At 38.7% G+C, this 26,792-nt stretch overlaps 1 protein-coding gene across 8 annotated transcripts in view; it reads right to left on the bottom strand.

Moving 5' to 3' along the window:
• Window positions 1–26,792, bottom strand: part of RALGAPA1 (Ral GTPase activating protein catalytic subunit alpha 1) — a 141,060-nt gene that overhangs the window by 84,235 nt on the left and 30,033 nt on the right. For 4 of the 8 annotated variants that reach the window (XM_082057748.1, XM_082057742.1, XM_082057745.1 and 1 more), the window contains exons 11-18: window positions 26,424–26,612; window positions 25,798–25,935; window positions 17,875–18,023; window positions 16,449–16,578; window positions 15,445–15,682; window positions 13,208–13,369; window positions 8,673–8,813; window positions 982–2,550 (exon numbers count right to left, since the gene is read on the bottom strand). In XM_082057748.1, the coding sequence (XP_081913874.1) occupies window positions 982–2,550; window positions 8,673–8,813; window positions 13,208–13,369; window positions 15,445–15,682; window positions 16,449–16,578; window positions 17,875–18,023; window positions 25,798–25,935; window positions 26,424–26,612 (2,716 nt within the window). The remainder of the gene's footprint in view (window positions 1–981; window positions 2,551–8,672; window positions 8,814–13,207; window positions 13,370–15,444; window positions 15,683–16,448; window positions 16,579–17,874; window positions 18,024–25,797; window positions 25,936–26,423; window positions 26,613–26,792) is intronic. The other 4 variants (XM_082057747.1, XM_082057749.1, XM_082057746.1 and 1 more) reach the window with 3 other exon arrangements.

The raw sequence follows: 26,792 nt of genomic DNA, 5'->3' as shown, positions 1-26,792 counted from the left end.
CAAAGACTGCCCTCAGGTGGCATTAACATCTCGATGCAGGATGCGTTACAGAATCCTCTGTTAATCATGCCAGCATAACAATGGGAGAAAAGAAAACCTACATTACTGCTGAAAGTTAATTTATTGTTCATTTAAGGTTAAGATGTGAACTAAGACAATGGATATTAGAGCGACAGCCTTCTTTTTTGATCAGTCCACAGAGGTCTCATAGTTAGCAGGAGAAGGACCATCATGAGACCTTCATGAACATCCACAATTCCAAGAAAAAAGAAAGCGATGAAAGATGTTGCCAAGATGTAACAGCATCCATTTTGATGAATGAATACAGAAAGGCCTACAGCATGTTTTGAAAAAGATTTAAACAATGAATATGATTAGACTCACAGAGAATTGTCAGAATGAAATCATTCCGGTATTAAGAGATTTCTGTTTAAGACTATTTTTTAAAGTTATCTAAAGTGACCTCCAAATGTAAATTTGAGGGGCTTTTTTGTATTGGAGGAGGAAAAGGAGGAGGAAAAAGAAGACACACTAAATGAACCAGAAATACAACTAGTTCAAGCCAGGTCCTTCTCACAATCAAACTACACTCAGAGTGGAATAGCACATTTTGATAAAATATGCATATTCCAATCGTTTGGTAGGCTAAATTTTAGGGCTCTGCATGGTAGATGAAAATTCAAAACACTCGAGGCTTATTAGGTCATTTACTGTCTCTTCCTCCTCCCTAACCAGATGGTCTTCAGCAGCAAAGAGGTTCGACTAAATATTTTGAAGAGGGGAAATTAGTAATTTAAAGTATGTAAAAGTAACTTATGCTGGGAGAAAAATGAGCTGGCTGTAGGCGCATGCATAACGAAACAGGGAAAGCAGTGATCATCCCAAAGCCTTTTGATTGCTTATCAGAGCTTGCTTCAGTTGCATTAAGCCAAACTGGTGCTGCCTTTCTCCTTTTGCACTCTGCACACTGTTAGTGCTCACCTGCAGCTTTCCTTCCAAAATAGCCCATTACATGACTGTACAGATCCCTCAGTGGAGCCTCTGCTGGCATTCTGTTCTGCCTCTGTGGGGAAACATTTGCCTTCGGCTTCGAAAGAGCATGGACAACAGTTTTATAAACACCACCCAGGGAGCCCTGCTGTTGTGTTGACTCCTGACCTGGTGCTCTAAAGGCACTACGATTATGGAACTGATTAATTGCAATACCTTCTTTTTGCAACATGGGTGCTTGAGTTTCTGTAGATTCCTTACTTTGCTTGCTGCCAGCTGAAGCAGCATTGATTGCATCTAGAGGTCTATACATTCCAGGTCTAACCAGCTCCGTGACAGTGGATGAGCTGGTGCTCGCACTGGTACTGCTGTTGCTGCTACCGCTACCGCTACTACTGAAGCCACTGAGTTTACGAAGTCTTGCTTTCCAAGCAGCCTCTTTGCTCTCAAGAGGATTGTAAAATTGAACCGATTCTGTAGATGGCCTAAAAGTAACATGAACGCTATTTCTTTTTCTAGTCGTTATTTTCATTATTTTGGCCCTATGAGTTACAGTTTCAGATAAACTCCTTTTAGTTGGTGATGGTTTGCTTGTGCCTGTGATGTGAGCCATTTGAGAGTTAACTTGTGCTTTAGGAAGAATTTTCTTTGCATGCATAACACGTGAGTTGGTTACTTTTTCATTAAACTGGGCACCTTTATGCTTTTCAGCTACTGCTGTTTCCACAACTAAATCTACATCAGCTTCAGTGGCTGCTTGCCTGTACAGGTATCTCTTCCCTTCTTTGCTGCTAGGACTACTTGACCCATGATCAAACACACTTTCACATTGTTTATCAATATTTAACTGTCTGGCTTTATCGAGCGCTTGATTTCTCGTAAAAACGTCTACTGGAGTAGGTGCAATATTACTTATAAAGCCACTTTGGTTTTGTTCTAGGTGCAGCTCTGTGTTATCGTCTCTTTCTGTAACAGTGATGCTATTCGTGCATTGACTGGTCTGATCTCTATTTTCTAATCCATCCAGTGGTAATCTATCATTCTTATTTACTGATGTATCAACTTCGTGAGCAGAAGCCTCGCATTTATCTATCTCAAAGTTACCGCAAAGTTCTTCTTTTTCTTTAAGATATTCTCTCAGGGAGGAAAGGAGATCATCTTCACCTTCAAGGTCAACATATTGGCTTTGTTCAAAGGCTGTGTTTGCAAATTCTACCGGCCCTATTAAATGACAAAGATGATCATAAATACTATCCCCAACTTCCAAGGAGGACTCTCTGCTATTTGTATCAGTGATATGGCTTTCAGTGGATCTATGCATTGAAGAGGTCTCAGTGGAACTCTGTAAGCTTGGAGCATGATGGGATGAACTGTCAATGACAGGAACTGCACCTTTGGCTCGTTCAACTGCAAATGGTTCCAGGATGTCAGAGGTGCTGCTGCTTCGTGGCAGTGGCTGCTCCTCATTTAATGCACCAAAAACTTCACCTGGAGCATCCTCGCTCTGTGAAAAATGTCTGACTCGAGGTGGACGTGGAAGAATTTGAGCATCATCAATGTCTGTAGGAAAAAAGTATATGTAACATGCACTAAAATTTACATCCAAAGACAACATGTATTTACCACTACAGCCTAATGACGTGACTTTAAAAGCCAGGAAAATTCAGAGCCTTGTTTTCTTAAGGACAACAAAGATACTTTTTCCAGTACTAGTGTTAAAAACACACGCACGTAATATCCAGTACAGAATGTAATATAAATGAGTTAGACCATCAGAACACAGTTTTAAATGTTAACATGCATGAGAACGAACAGTGAGACCATGAAACATTTGGAAATACAGTTAAAGCTAGGGCTGTGCCAATAAGTTCAATAATTCAACCAATATTATGCCGTCTAGTTCATTCAGGACATGGTTACCTGGAATACAAATTAGCTTAACAGTAGTACCCGTCGTGGAATTTACATCTTCGGAAAAATGCAAGAGTCTAAAGAGAACAAGTAAGTTTTCTGGAAAATTAGGATTGTTTATTGAAGTGTCAAACTATTACTTTTTTCATAACTTGTATGAGTATGTATGAACTACTGAAATACCGGAAAGAATACTAGCATACAATTATGAATATTATGGCGTATATAATATAGTGTATACCTAAAGACTAAAGCTTTTAAATTACATGGAAGAGCTAGTCCTATACAGAAAAGATTACTATTCATAATGGATAATTTAAGGATATACCTTTTTCTCTAGAAGAATGTTTTGTCTCTCACTTTCAAAATGTGAAACTAAATACTTCATAAAAGCTTACTTCCTCCTCCTTGCCCAGTTTTACTCGAGCAAATATGGCATTTATGGGAGTTACCAAGTTAAGGACCCTGCTACTGAAAAACATCCTGCAGCCTCACAACAGGTGACATTAGAGTAAAACCTCTTCTGTTTTTGAAAAGACCAGAACATTTCTTATGACCATTTAAATTAGCGAATCCTTGTCTCTGCAGACTGCTAATATATCAGCATCAGTACAAATCACAGTTAACTGTAATGAAAGCTGCAGTTCCAACATAGATCACCTAGGAATCATACAGAAGTATCTTCAGCCCACTTAGCATCATCCACAAAAATAAAGAACCTCCAGACTCGCCTCCAGATTTCCTGATGTTATAGGCACACCACATACCATAAAATCACTGGTGTGGGCAAGACTAAGAATCTCTTGCAGACAGTTCAATTAATTGCAAGAATTCACACTATCCCTTGAACAGTGAGGTAAAAACAGCTTTCTCAATTTTCTATTGGTTTGGTTTTGACAGAATTCCTTATTCCCCAGATTTATTTTTACTATCTACCACTTAGTTGTAGTTATGCTTTTAAAGTCAGGAATAACAATAAACAGCTTAAATGAACATCAACAAGAGTTACTTGCCACAATAAACAGACTTACCTTGTTGGTCTATCTAGGGGCCTTATCTTCAGGACTAAAATGGCAAATCTACTTAAGATCAACACAAAATTTAAGCCCCTTTCCCTCCCCTAAATCTGACGTGTTACTGCCAAAGCAAAGAAACTATGTTGAATTAATTTTAAAATATTTCAAATCATTACTGCATGGATCTCTATACCTATTTCAGTAATATTTAGTAATGATTATCTGAAGTCGACTTAAAAAGCTGCTTTAAATTGCTCACACTTTTATGAGAAAGTTAGAGCTGGAGCTGAATTTTCTCGCATTTTTCTTGTGAGCAAAGCATATAAACTGGAGGAATGAGCTACATCTGTACTTCACTAAATGTACGTGTTGCAAGATCAAAAGTGGTATTTCCATGCTCAATTTTTCAGAGACGTTAAAATTTGAAAATTAGAGATTGACCTGATACAAAGTTTACTGAACTGTAAAGAAGCTATTAAACAAGGAATTCAGAGATCTATATCGGAAAAAGAGAGTAGATATCCAAGCTATTTCAAAAGACAAACATGGACTAAAAATCATTGTATATATACTACACAATTCATTATCCCTTTCCCCTCTCTTCAGCTTTGATAAGCAACAAATTTCTCACTGTTCTTGTTCAACTTATTACTAGCTATGTGAATTAACACTCTCTGAAAAGAATGCTGTTTCGCTCTACTTGGGACTGTTATTTCAAACTGTTGACTCAGACAGAAATATACACAGGTTATGTTTATATAGTCTCAAAGGCATTTCTTACAGCTGCAAACAAAGGATCATATGATTCAGTCAAAACTATGTATGATAATGTTATACGTGGGATTAACACATGTAACTACAATACACAAATCTGATCTTGAGCCCTCAATATGCATCTTTCGTACTTTTTATAAACTCAAGCTTATCTAAAGCAGCAGCCTGAGGACTGCATACTCTGCATGCACACAGTGATTATGTTTTTCTAGGATGTTAAAAATTACTGGATGTAGAACTCCAAGTGCACGCCAAGCAGCTCCGCACATTGAAACAAATTCAGCTAGATTTATTTCAGTGTTGATCCAGTACTAATTTTAGGTGCTCACATATGCATGACTAGCACATACAAGTAGACAAACATTTTCAAACAAATGTGTAGCGCTTGTGTCAATAGAGATTTCTTTTTTTGTAAATCAGAGGAAGAAACTAAGGAAATGAAAAATATAGTGTTACTGCAGGATCAGCACTGCAAATACAATGTTTAAAAACCCAAACGAACAGCTCCTTCACAGCCAGGGCTCACCCTTGCACACTGGGACACTATCAATTCCCAAGGAGTTTTCACTAACTACATTGCAATTGTGCACGAGAAGGCTGTGTCTCTGACACACTGTATGCACTGCTGAGAAACGCTGGCCTGGTTTCTAATACCTTACAGCGAGGAAGAGATTGAAATTGGTAGTTCTAGCCAATCTCACCCACGTAAATCAACCTTACCTCTCCTCTTTCTGCTAGAAGGCAGAAGGATAGATAAGCTAAAATATAAACTCATAGAGAGAAACATTCTGGCAAGACAGCATGAGTGCAAGTAGGAGATTCCCACAGGACACTGGGACAAGATTATATTTCATCACGGAAAGTTAGTTCAGAAAGCAGAGAAAAAATAACACATTTTGCTTCTCAGCTTTCACTGCAATTCTTTTATAAGAACACATTCATTCTGTGAGTTTCAGGGATTAAAGATTAACTACAACCATATTGACATTACAATGACTATTCCTTTATATTTCATCTTAATGATTATTTACTGATTAGGGAACATAGTTGTAAAGGCATACTATATATCTCCCTTTCATGTTAATACTTCCTTTGCCACTTTCAGTCCCAGTGGATGAGGAAAAATCTCCCACCTGCAGTTCATGAGTCTGCAATTGTGGCCAATTGCTTCCAGGAACCTTGCCTAACTCACTGACACTGTTCTTCACAAGTGGTCTTGCACCTGAAAATCCTCAACAGTTCAAGGGACAAATGGTTATTTTGCTAGTTATCCTGTAAACATGTAAGACTGGTTTTCCTATGATTCTAACAGGCTAAAAGAAAAGTTATTTTTAGAAATATTGCAGATTTGCAACAATTGCACTACACCAAATCACTTTGCTAATGAAACATCCTAAAGCAGAAATCTCCATTTCTGCTTTCTGGATCCTATTGAAAAGTTGCAAATATTCTGCAAATAGAAATACAGTGTAACTTAGAAACTACACAAAGGAATTACAATCTTAGGAAAAGCACCCTTGATGATGTTAGATTACTAGATGTGAATATTGAGCTTGAAAATCAATATACCTAAGGTAAATGTTTTGGCATAAATGCTTTCTTTTGGACTATCTGTCAAGATTCAGTATTCAGTAAGTCAATCTTTCAATAAGGAGTGTCACAGCTAAAAAGGAGCTGAATACTACTTAAGAAAACTTAAGATTAGGGCACCTTATTATTTTGGAATCATTTGAAATATATCCTCTCCTTCAAATTGTGTTGGATCTGACAGTCAGTTGGGATAACATGGATATTCATGTAATCATGCAATAAGAGGAAGGGCTGTCACAGCCAGCTAAACGTAATTCATTTCTTAAAGCATGATTATGATAGAAACAATATGATTACTTCCCAAATTACATGCTGTATGTCTGGACACAGAAGGCTTTCAGAAAAGAATATATTTACTGTAAGAAGAAAAGACAAGGACAATAACAAAGCCCCATGTTAAAAAAAAAAAAAAAAAGGAAAAGGAGAGAGCACGCGATAAAAAGTGCAGAAAATTAAAAGAGCAAAGTGCACTCTGATCTAGTGGATAGTGTTTCCTTTACTCAGCTGCTTCCCCATCAACACTCCAACAGGTTGCTTTTCTTCACTAGAGCTTTTTAGTTTTCTGACAATGTTCAAGATTCTTGGGCACATCACAAAGCTGTTTCAAAACCCATTTGTTTGAGAAGATAACAAAACCAGGAAGTGCCAAGGACATTTTCTACGTTACAAGGGCAAAGACCTGTAAAATTATTTTACTTTTAAAAATTACATTGGTTATGCAGTTTTTGTATGGGATAAGTATCAACAGGAACAATAACAGCAAGAGAGCTATCTAGTTTTGCACACTGTAGAAGAACTAGAAGATGCAAGCAAGGACTTTTCAGAAATATGGATAATAAAATTGACTGCAAAAAAACTTTTGCCTTCTTTAAGATGGGATTAATTATCAGTGACTATATGAAAAAATAACAGTTCACTGTAAAAGCTCATTTCCCCCTGCAAGTGCTCTTAAGATCTTCATTAAGAACCGATTATTTCCAAAAATGTTATGGCCAGGGAAGATCTATTTACTAATCGGTTGTTCATGTATCATTCCTATTAAAAAAAAGCCCCTATCTTCTAAGTTCTAATATTTTATCTCAGAAGAGGTATCTTTTGCACTCATATGTTTATTAATTTATTACATACAATTCGTGTTTTTCTATTCTTTGTGAGGTCAAGATTTGCATTCAAGTATGTCATAATTTTTCACTGTGAAAGTCTGATCTCTCTAGAGTCAGTTCCTCGAACCTTCCTGATTCTCCATTTATGTTTACAGATTGAATACTAAGGCACCAAGTTTCTGTTTCACAATACAACTTAATTTTGGACACATAACAAAATACAGTTATGAAAATACAGTTCTTGATACCTCTTGAGTAACAAAGGGAAATGGAACAAAAATTAAAAAAAAAAAAAAAAAGAAAAAAATCCCACAACAAAACCCCCCCTATCTTCCATTAAAAAATTACTGCCATAAAGTCCTCATATTTCTACACAGTTTTCATTATATATACAGTGCTCCCACTGTGCTCTCTTTCTTTTTTTTTTTTCACTCCTTTAGACAAAGGCATAATGTGATTGACAGCCTTAACACGCTACTAAGTTACAGCTATGTAAGAGCTGAAGTACAGGAAAAAAACATTCTCTGTAAACCTTCATGCATGCACTTCTATAATCTGTGCTAATTCTAATTGTTGAATCAATTTGTTCAAAGAAAATTATCCAGAGAAAGCTAGTGTCACACTTCTAGCCAACCACCCTGCTGGACAAAACAATGTTGAGGAAAACAACTCTGTAAAAAATGGATCATTTGGAAAATACCAAAACACAGCACTTCAGGATTCCGAACTGTATAGATTTTTAAATGTTTCTATATATTAACGAAAATCAGACATACTGTAAAGTATATTATATGATACCATACACTTCAGACATTCTTTTTTCATGGGAGCTACAGTATGTCATTACCATGGCTGTCCACACAACATCTATGACACTGTATTCAAAGATTTACGTAGGAAGATGTAAATGGCAAATCAAAGTAAAATTCTGTTCTTCCTTTCCTTCCTCACTCGTCACAAATAAAAGCTTCAGATTATTTGTAGTCTCTGGTAGACAGCTGCTATATTACTTCTTACGAATAAATTGAAAAAGCAAGAGATTTCTCCAATTTTCACTTTTATGACAGTAAACATTGGCACAGCACTAACTTCTAACAGTTCCAGAATGAATTGCAAAATAGCATGGTATTTTACACAACTCAAAATATTCTTTCTTAATCTCTTCCCCTCTCCCCCCATCCCCCAAGTATTTTTTACTTCAAAAAATTTAATGACTTAGCAGAATTTGAAAGCAGAAGGTTTAAAAAAGTGGTAAAGGGGGTGCAGAAATTAGCAGAGGTGGCACTACCTGAAAGCTCATCAGAAAGGGGAGTGAGAACAATATCAGGCAAGAAGGGTTTGGAAGTATGGATCAGAACAGGAGCACTTTTAGCACTGCGTATATAGGCCGATGGCAGAGCACATTCACCAATGGATCGGCTTCTCATGGCTTTAAAAAGGAAAAGAAAGAAGTGGGGAAGGAAAAAAGAAGAGTGACTATAATGAAAGGCTTGTGTCACAGAAAAAGCAGCAACAGAGAAAACAAAGATAAAAAGGAAGAAAATTCAAAAATTAAAACATTTCAGCACGGCAGATACTGGCAGAGCTGTAAGAAAGAAAAAAAATCAGTGGACACATAAGACATTTTGAGTTTTCAACTTTTATGTAAAGCAGCAACAATGCCTTTATTATGAAGATTACAGAGATTTTGCATTCAAAATCAAGAAGCTAATTAACACTTGTTTTTTTCCTATTGCATCAGGGGTTGAAAAATCGAAGTTAAAGTCACTCCACAAGCACTTGGAACTTGAATTTTTTAACAAGAAAAAGCAACTTGCAACTTATGCTACATTTGCATTTTTCTAGCTTCCTTTGGTTTACTCCTGAAAAGGCATCTCTGAATTTTACACATAGCCATACTCTTGCATTCATGATTCTCCAAAAGAGATTCAAAAGCATAAGGGGAAAATGACAAGTTCTGTGTGGAGAAATCTGCAATACAATTGTTTTAGTTCCACACTAAAAATGAAGTGACTGAAGTGAAATGGTTTGACAACAGAAAGCATTAAAATGTTTCTTGTCCATAGGGTCTGGCTTTTAGTCAATACTGAATAAATCTTGCTAAACTGGTCCTTTCATAAGAGTTGTGGCATCAGGATCAAGGTTGTATCTGCAGCTTTTCTAACAGGTTTTAAATGAATCTTTATGATATTTGTTTTCCTTTGTCAGAGTAAGACATAGCAAGAACCAATACTGCAGTCAATCTCAAAGTACACTTGAAGGTCTTAAAAAAGTAATATTCACTGTTTCAAACAGCTTCATTTTCAAACTGTTTCAAATTTCATAACTTGTTTTAAAATAGTTGCTGATCAACATTTTTAAAGGAAACTTCAGTGTATCTTACCTAAATACCATCAGTACAATATTCAATCAGTCTCTGAAGTTCTCTCTATATATTTTCAAAACAACAGGGACTATAGACTTAGAATCTCAGTGCTCCTGATCTGTATGGGAATCAGAAGTACACAAATGGAGTGCAGCAAAAATGGAGCACATCACACTTCTAAATCAGGTTAAAGAATTGTCTCTAACAGCAACATGCAGATAACTTGGGTAGGTCAACAGACATAGGGCAGAAAACACATTTGACAAATGCAGCATAACTTCAGTGCAGTCTTAACACCAGTTTGAAAAAACAATTCTGAAAGACAGACATTTAAAGACTGAAGCCATCCGATATTAAATGTAGTTTAGCATTTTTAAAAAAAAGCTACCAATTAAAAAAAAAAACAACTTTAACATTATGTGTATGGCTTTGACATCTCTTTGTTTAAGAGATACAATAATAAAATTCAGGATACAGTGATAGACGCATCACATTCACCATTGCACATCTTAAAATGAATGTAGGCAAAAGAAAAAATAACAAGGTACACAGTAAAACTTAAGAGTCTCTTCCAACCTAAACAATTCTACAATTTTAAATAAACCAAGCTTTGGAGATTAGATACTGTGTTGATTGCAGATCTTAACATAAAATGTCCCTTGTAATTTGACTGGATCTTTTCCATCATATGACATTGATACTAGTAACGGGAGGGCAGAAAAACCCATTACAATTTGTAAGGTGGAAATTTTACAGAAACTTTTGAAGGAAAAATTGCAGTGTATTATTATTGAAAGGAAAATTAACTTTGAGGTGAAGTAAAACAGTAATGTGATCTCAGCTTACTATTATTTTAAATATAATGTGTTACATTCAATTATATAGTTAAGTAGAGGCAGACTTAATACCAGGATGTGGACTAGGTATCTGAGAGTTTATAACCTTCCGCCGTTGTTTATAGACAAAAACAGAACATAAGATTAGTAAATTCTTTCAAATCCAATATTTTTATAGGACTGGAATCTCCTTCCTAAGCCATAAATTATGTATCTAGCCCTACAGAGGATTTTTCAACCCATATGCATATCATGTTTAAAGGCCCTTTTCCAAAAATTACTTTACATAAGTTCAGGCTAAAAATGTACACGCTGCACATCAGAAAAGCTGTGAATTTTGAGTAACACACACACACACAAATTTGGTGCAGCAATAAATGTGTGCTGGCATGAGGATGGCTCAAAAAATAGAGGTGCACAGATGTACACAAACTGCGTACAACATAAAGCAGATGAAAAAGAAACCCCAGCTTTTTCTTACCAGAAAATATTCAACATGCACATCCCCCCTACTCAGATATAAAGAGTATATTACTCACAATCAAAAGAAATATACTACGCATCAGATATCATGCAACATATCTGAAGTCTGACTAAATTCCAGACTTAGCATGCAGAGCTAATGTTAAACTGAAGGAGAAGATCTGACCAACAAAATGTTCTGTAGAAAATTTCACTTATTGTGACTATAAAACAGGTGGGTTTTTTTAATGTGACCCTATGTTAACTGGCACAGATTAAGAAGGATCCGAAGGAGCTCTCTTAGCAGACCTGAGAGACAATAACAAGCAGCTGTTTGCAGACACTTAAACTGACACATGCTTTTGTAACATATTCTTCATTAACATCTTAAAAAATGGAAGAGTTTGGGATTCTGGCTCTGGCTAACCTTTTTGGATGTTTCATCTTTAAAAATCATCATACTAATCCTGTGATGCTTGTCCACAGATGGTATTCTATAGAGCTGAAATTTCAACTGATTACAGTAATACAAACTTGGCTTATTAATATCAAATATGTGCGGTAACTGGAGGAAAGGAACAAAGCCATGGAAGGTAAAGTACAGTGAAACTAAAATCGGATTAGTTTGCTGCTAAACAGGTCAACATATAGCTTGATTAGGATAAATTTCAGTAATTTTAGGGCTAACCTCATACAGATAGCCATCTTTCAAATAGCAGCAAAACAAAACCATTAATAAATTAACCAAACAACATAACCTTCTGACAGAGTATCTGAAATACTAACAATTTGGGAAGGAGAAATTTTAACATGAGCTTTACCTTGTTAAGACAATTAAGATTTAAAAACAAAACAAAACAAAACACTGCAACAGTTAAACACAGGCAATCCACAGAGAAGCAGAAATTACATTTAAAATACCTGTGACCCATAAGGAAAACTTCATTCAAACTAAATGCTGTCAGCATGAGATACAGGAAAAGCTGTGTACCATTTGAATGGACACGAAATTTTGGAGTAGTGACTTCATTTTCTCACGCCCGTACTGCTTACAGAAAAAATAACTCTCCCATACCAACAAAAGCCCCATGAGAAAACAATTTTTTTAAATTGAGAATTTTGATGAACATTCAAATAAAAACTTTGACTAGATAATCTTTGTGACTTAAAAAAATTAATTTCAAATATTTTTGGAAAATAAAAGTAAATGTTAATTTCTAAAAAGCCAACACAATTACATATTCAACTGCCAATATGGATCCCTGGGTTCTAAAACTGTGTCAGAATGCATCTACTACCAAGAAGTACCAGTGAAGCAACAACACACAACAACTGAAGCCACTACTGCTACAGAGACAGTACAAGAGCAAGACACATTCCTTAAAAGTTCTTCGTTTAAATAAAAAAATAAAATCAGCTTAATTTTCCTTTACATAAGGGATAGCACTGAGATCATAAAGATGATACAGAGTTAAAGAAATTGTAGTCCGGCTCATGTTAAGATATTCTGAGAAAATTACAGGAATGTAAATGAGTCTTCTTTTGAGCAATCCACCTAAAGCACTGTTTAGTATCACTCATTTCTAACACAGGAAGGAGTATCTGCAAATAATAAAGTTGAGGAACAGATGACCTCAGAAATGGAGAATTGCATACATCTGTGCCAATCTTCCACTAATGCAAGATTCAGAATATAGCAAAAAACAACATATTTTATAAATTATGCAGACATATACATATTTATCACACTTTTCTTTGCACAGTTGGAAAATACTCAACCTACTTTCTGCATTGCTTATGAAAACATGCACTTTAAAAGGCTTCTATTACTCACCTATCCATACCATTGCTCAAACCATTCCTGCTTTTTTCTCTTTCTTATACATACAACAGTATTACTTTTCCAATCCAGCTTAAGCATGTGATCAAACTCACTAAGATTTAATACATCAACTGGATTACTTTCACTTGCAGTAACTGTAAATCTAGTAACCACAAATTATTGAACTACACTCAAAGCACATAAGGCTGCATAATTTACACATTTAACTCATTATTATAGACAGTATATTTTTGTGGAAGTTATCCATGCTGATACGAAAGTCAGTTATTAATTCTTTACCCTCTCTCAAATAACACATCAGCTTCACAGATACGTACCAACTGTTTTCTGCCGTACGATGCTTCTTGCCTTTTCTGTTCCTGGAGAGCCAGTGGTTGTAGCGCTGCGTTGTCTCATCGGCGCCTGCCCAGGTTGATCACGGCTCCAGCCTCTAGAAAAGGACTTATCAACGGAAGACTTGGGGAATTCGTGCCCAGCTCCTGCAAAAATAGAATTGCGAATCAAATCACTTCTACTCTGGTATCATCAGATATGTGTAGTTGTCTTCTTTCAAAGAGTTTTGAAGTTTGATAGAATAAATGTTATCAAAGCAAGCATGATTCCAAAAACTAAACAGCTCATTAAGGTTTTTAAATATATAAAACCACTCGGCCAGGTTTAACACTAAGGGATAGTAAAACTTTTTCAGAAGTGTTGGTGCTATTAAAATATTACGATTTTATTTTCTGACCAATCAAGTGCAAAACCACAAGAAAATGGGTTTACAAAGGTTGTAGCCTGATAAAATGTGTAAATATATGTTTTTCCTTTGCTGTTCCTATTAGACAAGACTCACAAAATCACACAATACAGACCGTTAATATTATGGGGTTTTTTCCCAAATCATTTTGTGACATTTGAATAACATGAAATGAAGATTATGGAGTATTTTAACATGAAATACAAAAATGAAAAAATGGAATTAAGGGCTCAGAGAACACGCCTCTTAGGAAATTTGCAAAAAAATACTACTCCAAGATTAAGAAAAGAGGGAACAAATTTGGATTTGACATTTATATTGAAGGAAATGAAGCTCAAATGAGGAGCTATCAAAAATAAATGTATGTTAAAAAAAAAAAGTGAACTAAAATTTTTTGCAATGTATTTCCTTATCCACATTGAAGTAATGTAATCCAAAATGATACCTGATAAACAATTACAGTCATTAAAATGGCATCTTCCTGGAAAGTAAGTCCTTGTACAAGAAGTTCATTATTATTAGCAAGTGAACAGAGCCAAAGCAATAGGCATAACTTGTATGATATTTATTACTTTCAAAGTTTGATTTAACTCTGCAACTCCCATTGAACAACAGAAGCTTTCTCTGGAACTTTTACTGAAGGCTAAAACAAACTCATGTGGCTCCATCTGGGTGATACACATGATTCAACATGGTTTTTAAGCCTATATTCAAATAACTATACACATTGTTATCCCACATCAGACTTTTTTTTTTTTTTTTAAACTGTGTCTTTTGCAAGAAAAAGAAGACAACTGTATAGTATAACAAAACAAAACAACCTCTCATGGTCAACTACAAAGAAATGTATTTTTGTTCAGTTGTCACACACCAGAACAAAATGAAAGGATGAATAATGCCTCTGCCTAAGATGAGCAATTCAGAAGCATATGAAATGTTTTTAGCACAAACAGCCTACAGGGACATGCTCTTTCAGAGACAGAATCCACACAGATTACTTCTCACTGACAAACCCTAGGATATTTGTACAAAGCACACTGCCTCAGGTTTGACTGGAGAACTGCATCAATCAGAATACAGAGGTAAAATGTGGACTAAAAATTACACTTTTTTTCCATCTTTATTACTCATCCTAAACACAATCCTGCCTCTCACTATTAGATTTCAAAGCACTTTTTGAAGGAGAACAGTATTGTTACCAATGTTTTACAGAAGTGGAAACAAAGACAGAAGTGATGGTCTCACGCAGAAAGTCAGTCTCTGATTTGGGAAGAGAATCCAGTTTTGCAACTCTCAGCCCTCTATCCAGAAGGACAGACTTCATGTTCCTTACCAACTCTGTAACAGCACCATTACAAGCAACTAGCCACCTCCACTCCCCATATTATGTCCTACAGAGTATTTCCTGCATTGTTTAGGAACCGGTTTAAAAACTGGTACCATTTATATGGATTATTAAAAGAGTCCCTTTCTCTTAAATAATCCAACAAAGTCACTTTGACAAAACCTATCTTCACCATGGCTTAGTAATGAATTAGTACCCAAACAAAACTATGTCCATGTTGCATTTCATCTTTAAACAACATTCACTGGATTTCAGGATCAATATTCTAATTGCGCTTGCAATAGCCACTTGCTAGCTAGTTAATTTTTACTAGATCTATAATCTTTATTACTTTCAAGAAGTTATGATTAGCACTCAACTATTTAATTGCTTTGATAAAAGGAGAAAGGCATAACGCACTACAGTGTAACACTTTAGATTAAATTCAACACATCTCATATTCAAATGATGTGTATACAATGTTGTCTTACCTTTGCCTTTGTGTTTTTTCTGCTTCTGCTCACTTAATTTGTCCAACGGCAGATCACTGAGGTCCAGGCTATACAAGTTTCTAGCTAATACTTTAGTTAGTGTCTCCATTGTCAATGACCACTCAGTGGCCAGCTCTTCCCAATATGTCAGTGATGACATTACAGACAGCAAGTCATCCCAAAGTTCTCGAGAGATGTAGACATTTAGATTCGCTTTGATCCAAGCTACTATAAGAGTCTAAAAGAATAAAGTGAGAAAAGTTGGGTTCCAAACATAAGATTACAACATTCAAATGTTACTGCTTAAAAGGAAGGCTCTAACTGCCACTGAAATTTCTCTGTAGTCTTGACATTCTTTTCCTCACCAGTATGCACAGACTTTTCATGAATTATCAAGTGTTATGTTAACATGGGCTTCTAACTTAAGTACAGGAACAATTGGTTTGACTCATCTTTCAATATCTTGCAAGTTTTGCCAGAGAGTTTTGTAATACTGTTCTCAATTAGTTTTCATCACATTTGTATCTTGTGTATCCTTTTTTTTCCTACTGAAGAATCTGGAGACTTTACAGATCCTATTTACAGAGAAGCCACCACAACAGCAATCTGTAACTATAAACTTTGAAAAGATCCGCTCCATCTTACTGCAAGGAATAAACAAAAATCAGCTGGTTAGGTGCGGATGGCACAGAAGACTTTGTGCTGACTTGAGCTAATTTTGCAAGGAAGCAGGCTAGAAATGCCCACATTGCCTGTTATCCCAACTCAATTAAAGAGCAGCAATTTTTAAAATTTCATGATACCCCAAAAGCCATTGTCACGGTGTCATTAAATACAGGACAGAGAGAAACAAATGTAGCCAGTTCTTTAACCCACACCATTCGCATTATCTGGGTAATGTTATCAATCATTTACAAAGACAAAACAGCCAGCAGTGGTTGATGCATCTAATCTCTTGGTCAAAAATAAGCTGAATTAATTAAAGCGAATTTAGGTTTAATTGCCTGGAAAAGAGGTCCTGCAAGTCTTCCAGCTAAAGTGGAGTTTTTTCTTCCTTGATACTGCAAGAAAGTTTGGGGTGGTATTTTCAGCACGGATTCAGTAACCCTGAGCAGCACAAGTAGCATCTGCTCCCTGCAAAACAATATTAAACTTAGAGTTACCATTTTGTTATACTTCTGTATATGCCAGGATACTTTTAAAGATAATAATCAAGCTTGATTTCATCAAACACATTCCAAACAGGACACAGTGATTACAAACAGTCTAACTTTGTTCTTGCCAAAAAAAAAAAAAAAATTACTCCAATCTTCTTTTCACACTTGAGAGTGAGGAATCCCTGTCACCCTCAAACATCTGTCAGGTCATTCAAATACTATCACCTTCAATGGCCTAAAATTACAGGCAAAGTTTTAATTATGTTTCCATTCTGAGTTTGTTTGTTTTTTCTTTTTTTTAAATGAATGACAGGTTTTGGCAATGTTACATAATCACTAACATACTTCATCATTATTTTGTGCGGCACAATTTTTGCCATCACAGTCTAGAGTAACTCCTTTACAGTGATGTGAAACCAGGGAAGAAAATACTAATCTAGTGGAATATGGTTTTTATTATTATTCCTCCCAAATTTTTCAGTGTCTGTCCTTGAACTGACTCCTTATTTCCTCACAAGAGGAGACAAGTTTCATGTGACACGTAACACCACTTCTCCTTACCCAGAGTTCAGGAAATACCAGTGACTGACTGAATGCAAGTTAAGTTAAAATGGAGTAAATCAGCCATTTCAAATCCCCTTAGTCCCCTTGCTACTACTTCCTTGCAATGGAGAATGGTGGCACTACATTATCTCATTAGAGACAGCTATTTAAAGGACAGGGGAAAATAATAGAAATTAATCTGAAAATGGGGTCCCTTGTACTTGCTAGGCACCTTAAGCAATGGAAAGGAACAAAACAGTAAAATAGTAGAACAGTACACAGACTCCTGTACACATTTACAGATTAGGAGCAACCCAAATCTGATTATAATAGTTATCCATGCTCATTGGAGGATTTTTTGGTTCATTTCTAAGTAAGGCTGAAAGCTTCATGTATGTTTTCATATTTTAGCACTTTGACACATGAGCAAAATGCTCTGGAAAAAAAGTAATCAGTCACTCCTTACTAGCAGTCTGTATTTCGTAGCTTACTTCTTTTCTCAGTGATGGCTAAGCTGCCTCAAACTAACTAGATGCTTACTATTGGGTTTAACAGAGCAGATACCCTTTTTCCTTGTGGTAAGGTGCTTGTCATATGAAAGCCCATGGATTCACTGATTTAGAGAAACAGGTTTACACAGTCAATACCACTCTACTGTGTTTACTAACAAGTAAATTTCCACATTTATCTTGTGAACTTATAAACTAAGACAAAAGCATTAGCATTTTACCATGTCTTCTTGTCCATAGTCACTTGGACTACCATGTGACGGTAGATATTAAGAATGCGTTTACACATATCAGTGTGTTCATCCAGCAGAGCTTTAATTTCATTTGCAGGTTCAAGAAAGAATATATTTGAAGAATTTATTATGAACACCTGTAAGTAGAAAAGAATGGATGTTAAGAGCTTGAAGTACTTTGACATTCTCAGCAACTCAGTTGATAGTAACCAGGAAGAAAAAATCCATGATTAACAGAAGAGGCTGTATATGCACTCAAAAGCATATATTTAAACATAAATTAGCTTTATGTGATGATAAAGCAACCATAAGACTTTTACCCCCCCTTTTTTTTCTATAAAACCTAATTGTATATTTTTGATCTCATGGACAGATGGTGCAACAAACTACTCAATACTACTCAAAATGTTAATATGATGGACACAAATATCTCAGTAAAGAAGACCACTGCCAAACAGTTCCACCTGTAAGCCAGCAACTGAGCAGTATAATATATGCTAAACTACTCGAAATAGTCCTGGTACACAGTGTGTGCTTCAGCATGACAAGGCCTGCATTATGTTCGAGGCAACTAAAGCACTGTGAACTGTACGGCTTACCAAAAGTAGGAAACAGGATACTTTCTCCAAAATGGTTGAATTCAGTGGACAGTGAATTAAGCCTTACAGAATGAAAATGATGAAAACAAAGGAGGCAAACACACCGTATGAGTTACAGGAGCTACTACTGAAGTATTGTTATATTTTTGAGTAAGTTTAGGAAGTATTTGAATCACAGTGAGCCCTAGATTTCTAAATATTTGTGTCTTAATCCACATGTACAGGAAATCATTGGTTCTACCATTGTAATTCTCCTCTACTGAGAGCTTTGGATTTTAGTAATTAAAAACCATAAGTATGCAGCTTTACATTCACTAGACCCAACTAATGAACCTATCCTAGTCTAAGTGCCTAGAAACAAGTCTCTGCAAGAACTAAATGGGAAGAAAACTCAAGACAGAAGTCTTGGATTCTTGATTCACAGAGAAAGTCAAATGTGGTTCCAGGGCAGGAAACCTCTCAAATTCACACATGGTACTGGGTTAAAATGATGTCTTGACTCTGGTTTGGACTAAACAAGATATCTGCTGGTCAAATGAACCTTTGTCTAAAACATGAAGAATGTCCCAGACATTCTCAGATGTGCAAACCTTAGTAATACATTGCAAACAGGTGTTTTCTCAGAAACACCTCATATTCTAAATAGTCATTTTATGCAAAGATTATGAAGCTCAAATTATTGTAACATATTTGAATTTAAAAGGGATTTGCATTAAAAAGTTTATTTCTATATACAACAGTGTACAGCACAACAGAAACCCCTATTCAGGAAATCATTCAAGCTGTGGTAAAAGCAATGAATTCTAACTACAATGGTCACCCATGGTAAAAGCGCACACCCTAAGTGGTAAACGCACATATTTTGTTCGGAATCAGTTTTCTTCTAGATAAAAGAACAATATGGAGGCTAGAGTCATATACACACCTGTATGTATGTGCAAGCACATATTATATATAAAGAGCACACATTTTATATGACCTTAAGATCATTTCAAAGACGCTCAAATTATACTCACTCGATTTTCTTCATAGAATCATCATGGAACAGTTTGGGTTGAAAAGGACTTTAAAGATCATCTAGTTCCAATCCCCTGCAGTGGGCAGGGACACCTTCCACTAAAGCAGGTTGCCACATCCAACCTGGCCTTGAACACTTCCAGGGATGGGGCATCCACAGCTTCTCTGTGCAACCTGTCCCACTGCCTCACCACCCTCAGGGTGAAGAATTTCTTTCTCAGATCCAATCTAAATCTACCCTCTTTCAGTTTAAAGCCATTACTCCTTGTCCTGTCACTACACGCCCTTGTGAAACGTCCCTCTCCAGCTTTCCTGTAGGCCCCGTTTAGGTACTGGATGGCTGCTATAAGGTCTCCCTGGAGCCTTCGCTTCTCCTGGCTGAACAACCCAAACTCTCTCAGCCTTTCCTCATAGGAGAGCTGCTCCAGCCCTCTGATTATCTTAGTGGCCCTCCTCTGGACCCTCTCCCAACAGGTCCATGTTCCTCTTACGCTGGTGGAGGCCCCAGAGCTGAACACAGTACTTCTGGTGGAGTCTTCACAAGAACAGAGTAGAAGGGGAGAATCACATCCCTCAACCTGCTGGTCATGCTTCTTTTGACTCAGCCAGTATACAGTTGGTATTCTGGGCTGCAAATGCACACTGCCAGCTCATGTTGAGCTTCTCATCAACCAACACGCCAAGTCCCTCTCCGCAGGGCTGCTCTCAATCCATTCTCTGCCCACGCTGTATTTGTGCTTGGGATTCCCTTGACCCATGTGTAGGACCTTGCACTTGGCCTTGTTGAACTCCATGAGGCTTGCACGGGGCCAAGTCTCAAGCCCATCAAGGTCCGTCTAGATGGCATCTTTTCCCTCCAGTGTGTCAACTGCACCACACAGCTTGGTGTCATCAGCAAACTTGCTGAGGGTGTACGCAATCCCACTGTCCATGTTGCCAACGAAGATGTTGAATAGTGCCGGTCCCAGTACTGACTCCTGAGGAACACTACACATCACTGGTCTCCACTTGGACATTGAGTCATTGATCACTACTATTTTGAGTGCAACCATCCAGCCAATTCTGTATCCACCAAGTGGTCCATCCAATTTAGAGGCAAGCATATCCTGTGGGGCGGCATCAAATAATTTCCACAAGTTGAAGTAGATGACATCAGTTGTTCTTCTCTTATCCACTGATGCTGTAGAAGGCCACCAAATTTATCAGGCACAATTTGCCCTTAAGTGTTGGCTATCACCAGTTCCCTCTTTATTTTCCGTGTGCCTCAGCATATTTTCCAGAAGGATCTGTTCCATGATCTTACTGGGCACAGAGGTGAGAGTCAATGGCCTGTAGTGTCCCTGGTCTTCCTTTTTTCCCCTTTTTAAAAATGGGAGTTATCTGTCCCCTTTTCCAGTGAGCAGGAACTTCACTGGACTGCCATGACTTCTCAAATATGATGGACAGTGGTTTAGTAACTTCATCTGTCAGTTCCCCCAGGCCTTGCAGATGCATCTCAGAATTACAGAATCACAGAATGTTAGGGATTGGAAGGGACCTCGAAAAATTATCTAGTCCAATCCTACCACTGGAGCAGAAACACCTAGAGGAGGTTACACAGGAATGTGTCCAGGCAGGTTTTGAATGTCTCCAGAGGAAAAGACTCTACAAGCTCCCTGGGCAGCCTGTTCCCGTGTTCTGTCACCCTCACTGTGAAGAAGTTTCTTCTCAAATTTAACTGGAACCTCTTATGTTCCAGTTTGTACTCATTGCCCCTCATCTTGTCACTGGTTGTCACGAAGAAGAGCCTGGTTCCATCCTCGTGACACTCACCCTTTATATATCTGTAAACATGAATAAGGTCACCCCTCAGTCTCCTCTTCTCCAAGCTAAAGAGACCCAGCTCCCTCAGCCTTTCCTCATCAGGGAGATGTTCCACTCCCTTAATCATCTTTGTTGCCCTGCACTGGACTCCCTCCAGCAGTTCCGTGTCCTTCTTGAACTGAGGCGCCCAGAACGGGACACAATATTCCAGATACAGTCTCACCAGAGCAGAGGGGAAAGAGAACCTCTCTCGACCTATTAACCACCACCCTTCTAATACACCCCAGGATACCATTGGCCTTCCTGGCCACAAGGGCACAGTGCTGGCTCATGGTCATCCTGTTGTCCACCAGGACCACCAGGTCCCTTTCTCCTACACTGCTCTCTAATAGGTCATTCCCCAACTTATACTGGAACCTGGGGTTGTTCCTGCCCAGATGCAAGACTCTACACTTGCCCTTGTTATATTTCATTATATTTTTCCCCACCCAACTCTCCAGCCTGTCCAGGTCTCTCTGGATGGCAGCACAGCCTTCTGGAGTGTCAGCCACTCCTCCCAGCCTGGTGTCATCAGCAAACTTGCTGATAGTGCACTCTATTCCCTCAACGAAGTTGTTGATGAATATACTGAATTGTACTAGTCCCAGTACTGACCATTGAGAGACTCCACTAGATACAGGCCTCCAACTGGACTCTGTCCCACTGACCACAACTCTCTGGCTTCTTTCCTTCAGCCATTTCCCAGTCCACCTCACTACCCGATCATCCAGACCACACTGCCTCAGTTTAGCAGCAAGAATGCTGTGGGAGACTGTGTCAAATGCCTTACTCAAGTCAAGGCAGACCACATCCACCACGCTGCCATCATCTATCCACCTTGTTATGTCCTCATAAAAGGCTATGAGGTTGGTTAAGCACGACTTGCCCTTGGTGAAGCCATGTTGACTGCCCCTAATGACCCTCTTATCCTTGATATGCCTTGAGATGGCACCAAGGATAAGCTGTTCCATCACCTTTCCAGGGATGGAGGTGAGGCTGACCGGTCTATAGTTAACTGGGTCCTCCTTCTTGCTCTTTTTGAAGACTGGAATGACATTTGCTTTCCTCCAGTCCTCAGGCACCTCTCCCGTATCCCACGACTTAGCAAAGATGATGGAGAGTGGCCCAGCAATGACCTCAGCCAGCTCCCTCAGCACCCGCGGGTGCATCCCATCTGGACCCATGGATTTATGGATGTCCAGATTGCTTAACTGGTCCCTAACTCAGTCCTCATCAACCAAGGCAAGCTCCTCCATTGTTCTGACTTCCTCTGGGGCCTCAGTGGTATGGGGCTCCTCAGGACAGCCTCCAGCACTGTTGAGAAGGCATTTGGTAACTCTGTCTTCTCTGTATCTTCTGTCACCAGGGAACCCACCTCAATCATCAGTGGGCCTACATTGCCTGTAGTGTTAGTTTTATCTGCCATGTATTTGAAGAAGCTCTTTCTGTTATCTCATCAAGTCCCATGGACCTGTGCACCTTCAGGTTCTGCAGACGGTCTCCAACCTGATCTTCTCCTACAGTGGGCAGTTCTTCATTCTCCCAGTGCTTACCTTTGCCTTCTGCAACTTGGGTAGTGTGGCTAGAGCACTTGTCGGTGAAGACTGAGGCAAAAAAGTCCTTAAGTACCTCAGCTTTCGCCATATTTTGGGTAACTAGATCTCCTGCTTCCTTCCAGAGAGGGCTCACATCTTCCTTAGTCTTCCTTTTATCACTGCCATACCTATAGAAGCTTTTCTTGTTGCCCTTGATGTCCCTGGCCAGATTTAATTGTATCACGGCTTTAGCTATCTGATCTCTGGCTGCTCAGACAATTTCTCTGTATTCCTGCCAGACTACCTGTCCTTGCTTTCAGCCCCTGAAGACTTCCTGTTTGAGTTTGTCCAGGAGCTCCTTCTTCATCCATAGAGACCAAAAGGTGTTTCTGTCTGACTTCCTCTTTCTTGGGATGCATCATTCTTGATCTTGGAGGACGGGATCCTTGAATATTAACCAGCTTTCCTGGGCCACTCTTCCCTCAAGGGCTTTATCCCATGGTACTCTACCAAGCAGATCCCTGAAGAGACCAGTTTGCTCTCCTGAAGTCCAAGGTAGTGAGCTTGCTGTGCACTCTCCTTGCTGTCCCAAGGACCTTGAACTCCACCACTTCACAGTCACTGCAACCAAGTCTGCCCTTGGGCTTCACATTCCCCACTCCTTGTTGGTGAGAAGGTCCAGCATAGCACCTCTCCTCATGGGCTCCTCTATCACTTCAAGAAGGAAGTTATAATTAACACATTCCAGGAACCTCCTGGATTGCTTATGCCCTGTTATGTTTCCTCTCCAACAGATACTGAGGTGGTGTAAGTCCCCCTATGAGGACTAGGGCTTGTGAATGTTAAGCTGCTATTATCTGTCTAAAAAGGGCCTCATCCGCTTGGTCTTCCTGGTCAGTGGCCTACAGCAGTCCCCCACTATAATGTCACCTGTCCTTGCCTTCCCTTTAATCCTGACCCATAAGCTCTCAATCAGATCCTCATCCATCCACAGGCAGATCTCCATGCTGGTCACTGACACAGAGGGCGAACCCCTCTCCTTGTCTCCCCTGCCCGTCCTTCCTAAAGAGCCTGTAGCCTTCCACTCCAACACTGCAGTCACAGAAGCCATCCCACCACGTCTCCATGACAGCAATAAGATCAGAGCCCTGCAGGCACACGTGTGTCTCTGTCTCCTCTTGTTTATTCCCCATGCTATGTGTGTGCTTGCACAGAGGTATTGCAGTTGGGCCCCCGATGAAGCTGATTTACTGGCTGGAGTGGCTGGAATTCCTTTGTGCTGCTCTTCGGGTGCTTTCCTGCTGACTCATTAACCTTCTCTAGGCCCTTGGTGTCAAACTGGTAGAAAGGGGATGGACTGAGTTCCGCCTCCTCTAGCAACTTTAGTTTAAAGCAGCATAGCTCTCCAGAGAGTGTGTCAGGTCACCAAATGGGCGCCTTGTACCTCTCAGAAGAGAGTCCTCTACCACTATTGCCCGTCATCTTCTCTCAGATGCACTGGTTGTGCAGTGCAGATCGGGCTGCCTTACTCAGCTCCAGCACCTTTCCTCATGCAACCAAGTCTTTGCTCTTCAGCCTACAGAGCAGTGAAGCAGTTCTGCAAGGGCATCTCAAGCTTCAGGGAAAGTCTCCTCCTTCTGCTGGTCCTTGTTGTTGCAAACTTTCATTCTTCTGCATTATTGTCCCCCCCAGCTTCTGTGCATGCTCATGGGGGAGTTTTTAGCTGTTTGGCCATGGGCTGTGGGTCCACTGCCAACTGTGCTTGGAATCAGCTATCTAACTCCTTCTCAGCCCCCCTGATGTTATGGAGCCTCCTCACTGCCTCCTGCAGCTCAGCCACCTGCTGCAGGAGGTCTTCCACTTTGGCACACCTTTTGCAGACAGGTTTGCTTCCTGTCCCTGCCCCAGGAGAAAGGTCCAGACACTGCCTGTGGTCTGAGGTCTGCACTGCAGCCTCTCCCTTCAGCAGCTCCATCTGCGCAGAGGCATTGGCCACTGCTGCAGTAGATGGTGCTGACCCCCCAACCAGAGTTGCGGCCTTTGCTCTCAGACAAGTGACCACCATCCTGCTTGGAGGGGCAGGTAGGATGAGCGCCCTTGACCTCTGCGGATGGTCACAGAACAGTACTCAGTTGCTGGGTTATGTGCACTTAAAATCTCCCATTCAGGCAGTGGAATGTTCCTCCTTCAAAGAGACGCCCTCCCTGTACCAACTGCCATGCCAGGCCTCATTTGCCCACTGTATTTGCAGCACTCCTCAACTTCAGCGAAGCATTTTGCCGAACATTTGAAATTACATAATTTCTACCCTGCTGAATTTCCTAGAAGCAGTTAAAAAACTTCTGTTAGGGAACTTCTGCAACTCTCCAATTCCTTAAGTATATCCCTGAAGTAGAGAGTTGCGGTGTCTGATCCAATTTTTCACACACTTCTGTACCCATCCAATCTGTAATTCAGATAAAGATGAGAAGGTATCCCTGTACACCTAATTATTCACATTAGGAAAACTGCAGGTTTGGATTTTTTGTGTTTGGTGACTAATAGTTCAAAAGAAAAAAAGCTTCTAAGCACTCTCATTACACACTTAATTATAATAATTTGAAGATGTGACACTCTTTCTTCTATGATATGATGCAGAGCAGAATGCATGACCTGATGCAAAATTAAAACATTTTTTTACTGTGTTACCCAATGCTTGTGTATACACAATAAAGATATAGTCAATAAAGATATAGTGAACCACTGCCATTATTCTAACACTATTATTCATCATACTTCTAAAATCTAAAATAATTTTTAAAATTCAGAGATGCTTGGAAGGAGCATAGGATTCCCTTGCAGAAGTATTGCACTACATTCCACTCTTTATGTAGTGATAACAAGAGATTTATTATTAGGATGAAAGTCATATATCCTACCTGCAATACTGACTGCACTCCGGCTCGTACATTTTGCTCTTCAGTATCAGTGTCAGATATTTTATGCAAAGTGTCTTCATAACAGCCATTTCTTCCCCAGTTTGAGTTTCTGACATGACTGGAGTTCATCTCTTTTTCCTGAAAAATATTTTTTCTTGAAATCCCACAGATATGTAGAGAGGTACTTTTGTTTCATATTAAATGAAAAAGGATATTATAGATACTAAATAAAAAACAATGTTAGACAGATGTTTAAGATGCTTCTTAAAGACACAACTATATCTTAAGAAGTTTGTAGCAACTATTTTAAAGTATCTGGATGAAATAACTATTATTTTTCCTCATCCTTTTATTTGTACATCATTTTTACACAGCTGAAGATTGGCATCCACATCTTGAAAATAGTTCATAAAACTATATGAAACTTTAAATAGAATTAACCACATGAAAAATCTACAGGTAATGGATCAAATTGGCAGCCCATTCAGGCACTGTTTAATCACCACTGATTTTCCACAACAGATGCTCTAACATCAAATTAAAGCACATAAAATCTGTAAAGGAGTCCACTTGTCTGCCTACTAGCATATAAAAAAATGCAGGAATATGAACCAGCAATATTTTACCTCTTCTCTGTCTTTTGCTTTCTCTGATGAATTGTGGTCACCATTTTCATCACAATCTACAGTTGTGCACTGCATCATTTCTTCAGGTTCTTTCATAAATAAAGGCTTGTCTTCTTGCTGAATCCACTCCTGATACACCTTTACCACTTTCCTCATGGCAGCTGCTTCACATATCGGTAACAGAAATGCCTGTGAGTAGAAAACAAACAAACAAAGAAGAACACTTGAAATCACGTTGGGATAAGCAGAAAAAAAATAGAGCCACTGTACGATCTTAACAAATAAATTACTCCTAAACCTACATGTTTGGACACTTTTTTCATCTGTAAACATGACAAAAATGTTTTCACAAGAAAACTTGTCAAAAAA

The sequence above is a fragment of the Streptopelia decaocto genome (genome assembly GCF_964273445.1).
Source record: "Streptopelia decaocto genome assembly, chromosome: 7".
NCBI classification, from domain to species: Eukaryota; Metazoa; Chordata; class Aves; order Columbiformes; family Columbidae; genus Streptopelia; species Streptopelia decaocto.
This window is presented reverse-complemented; position numbering and strand designations above follow the sequence as displayed.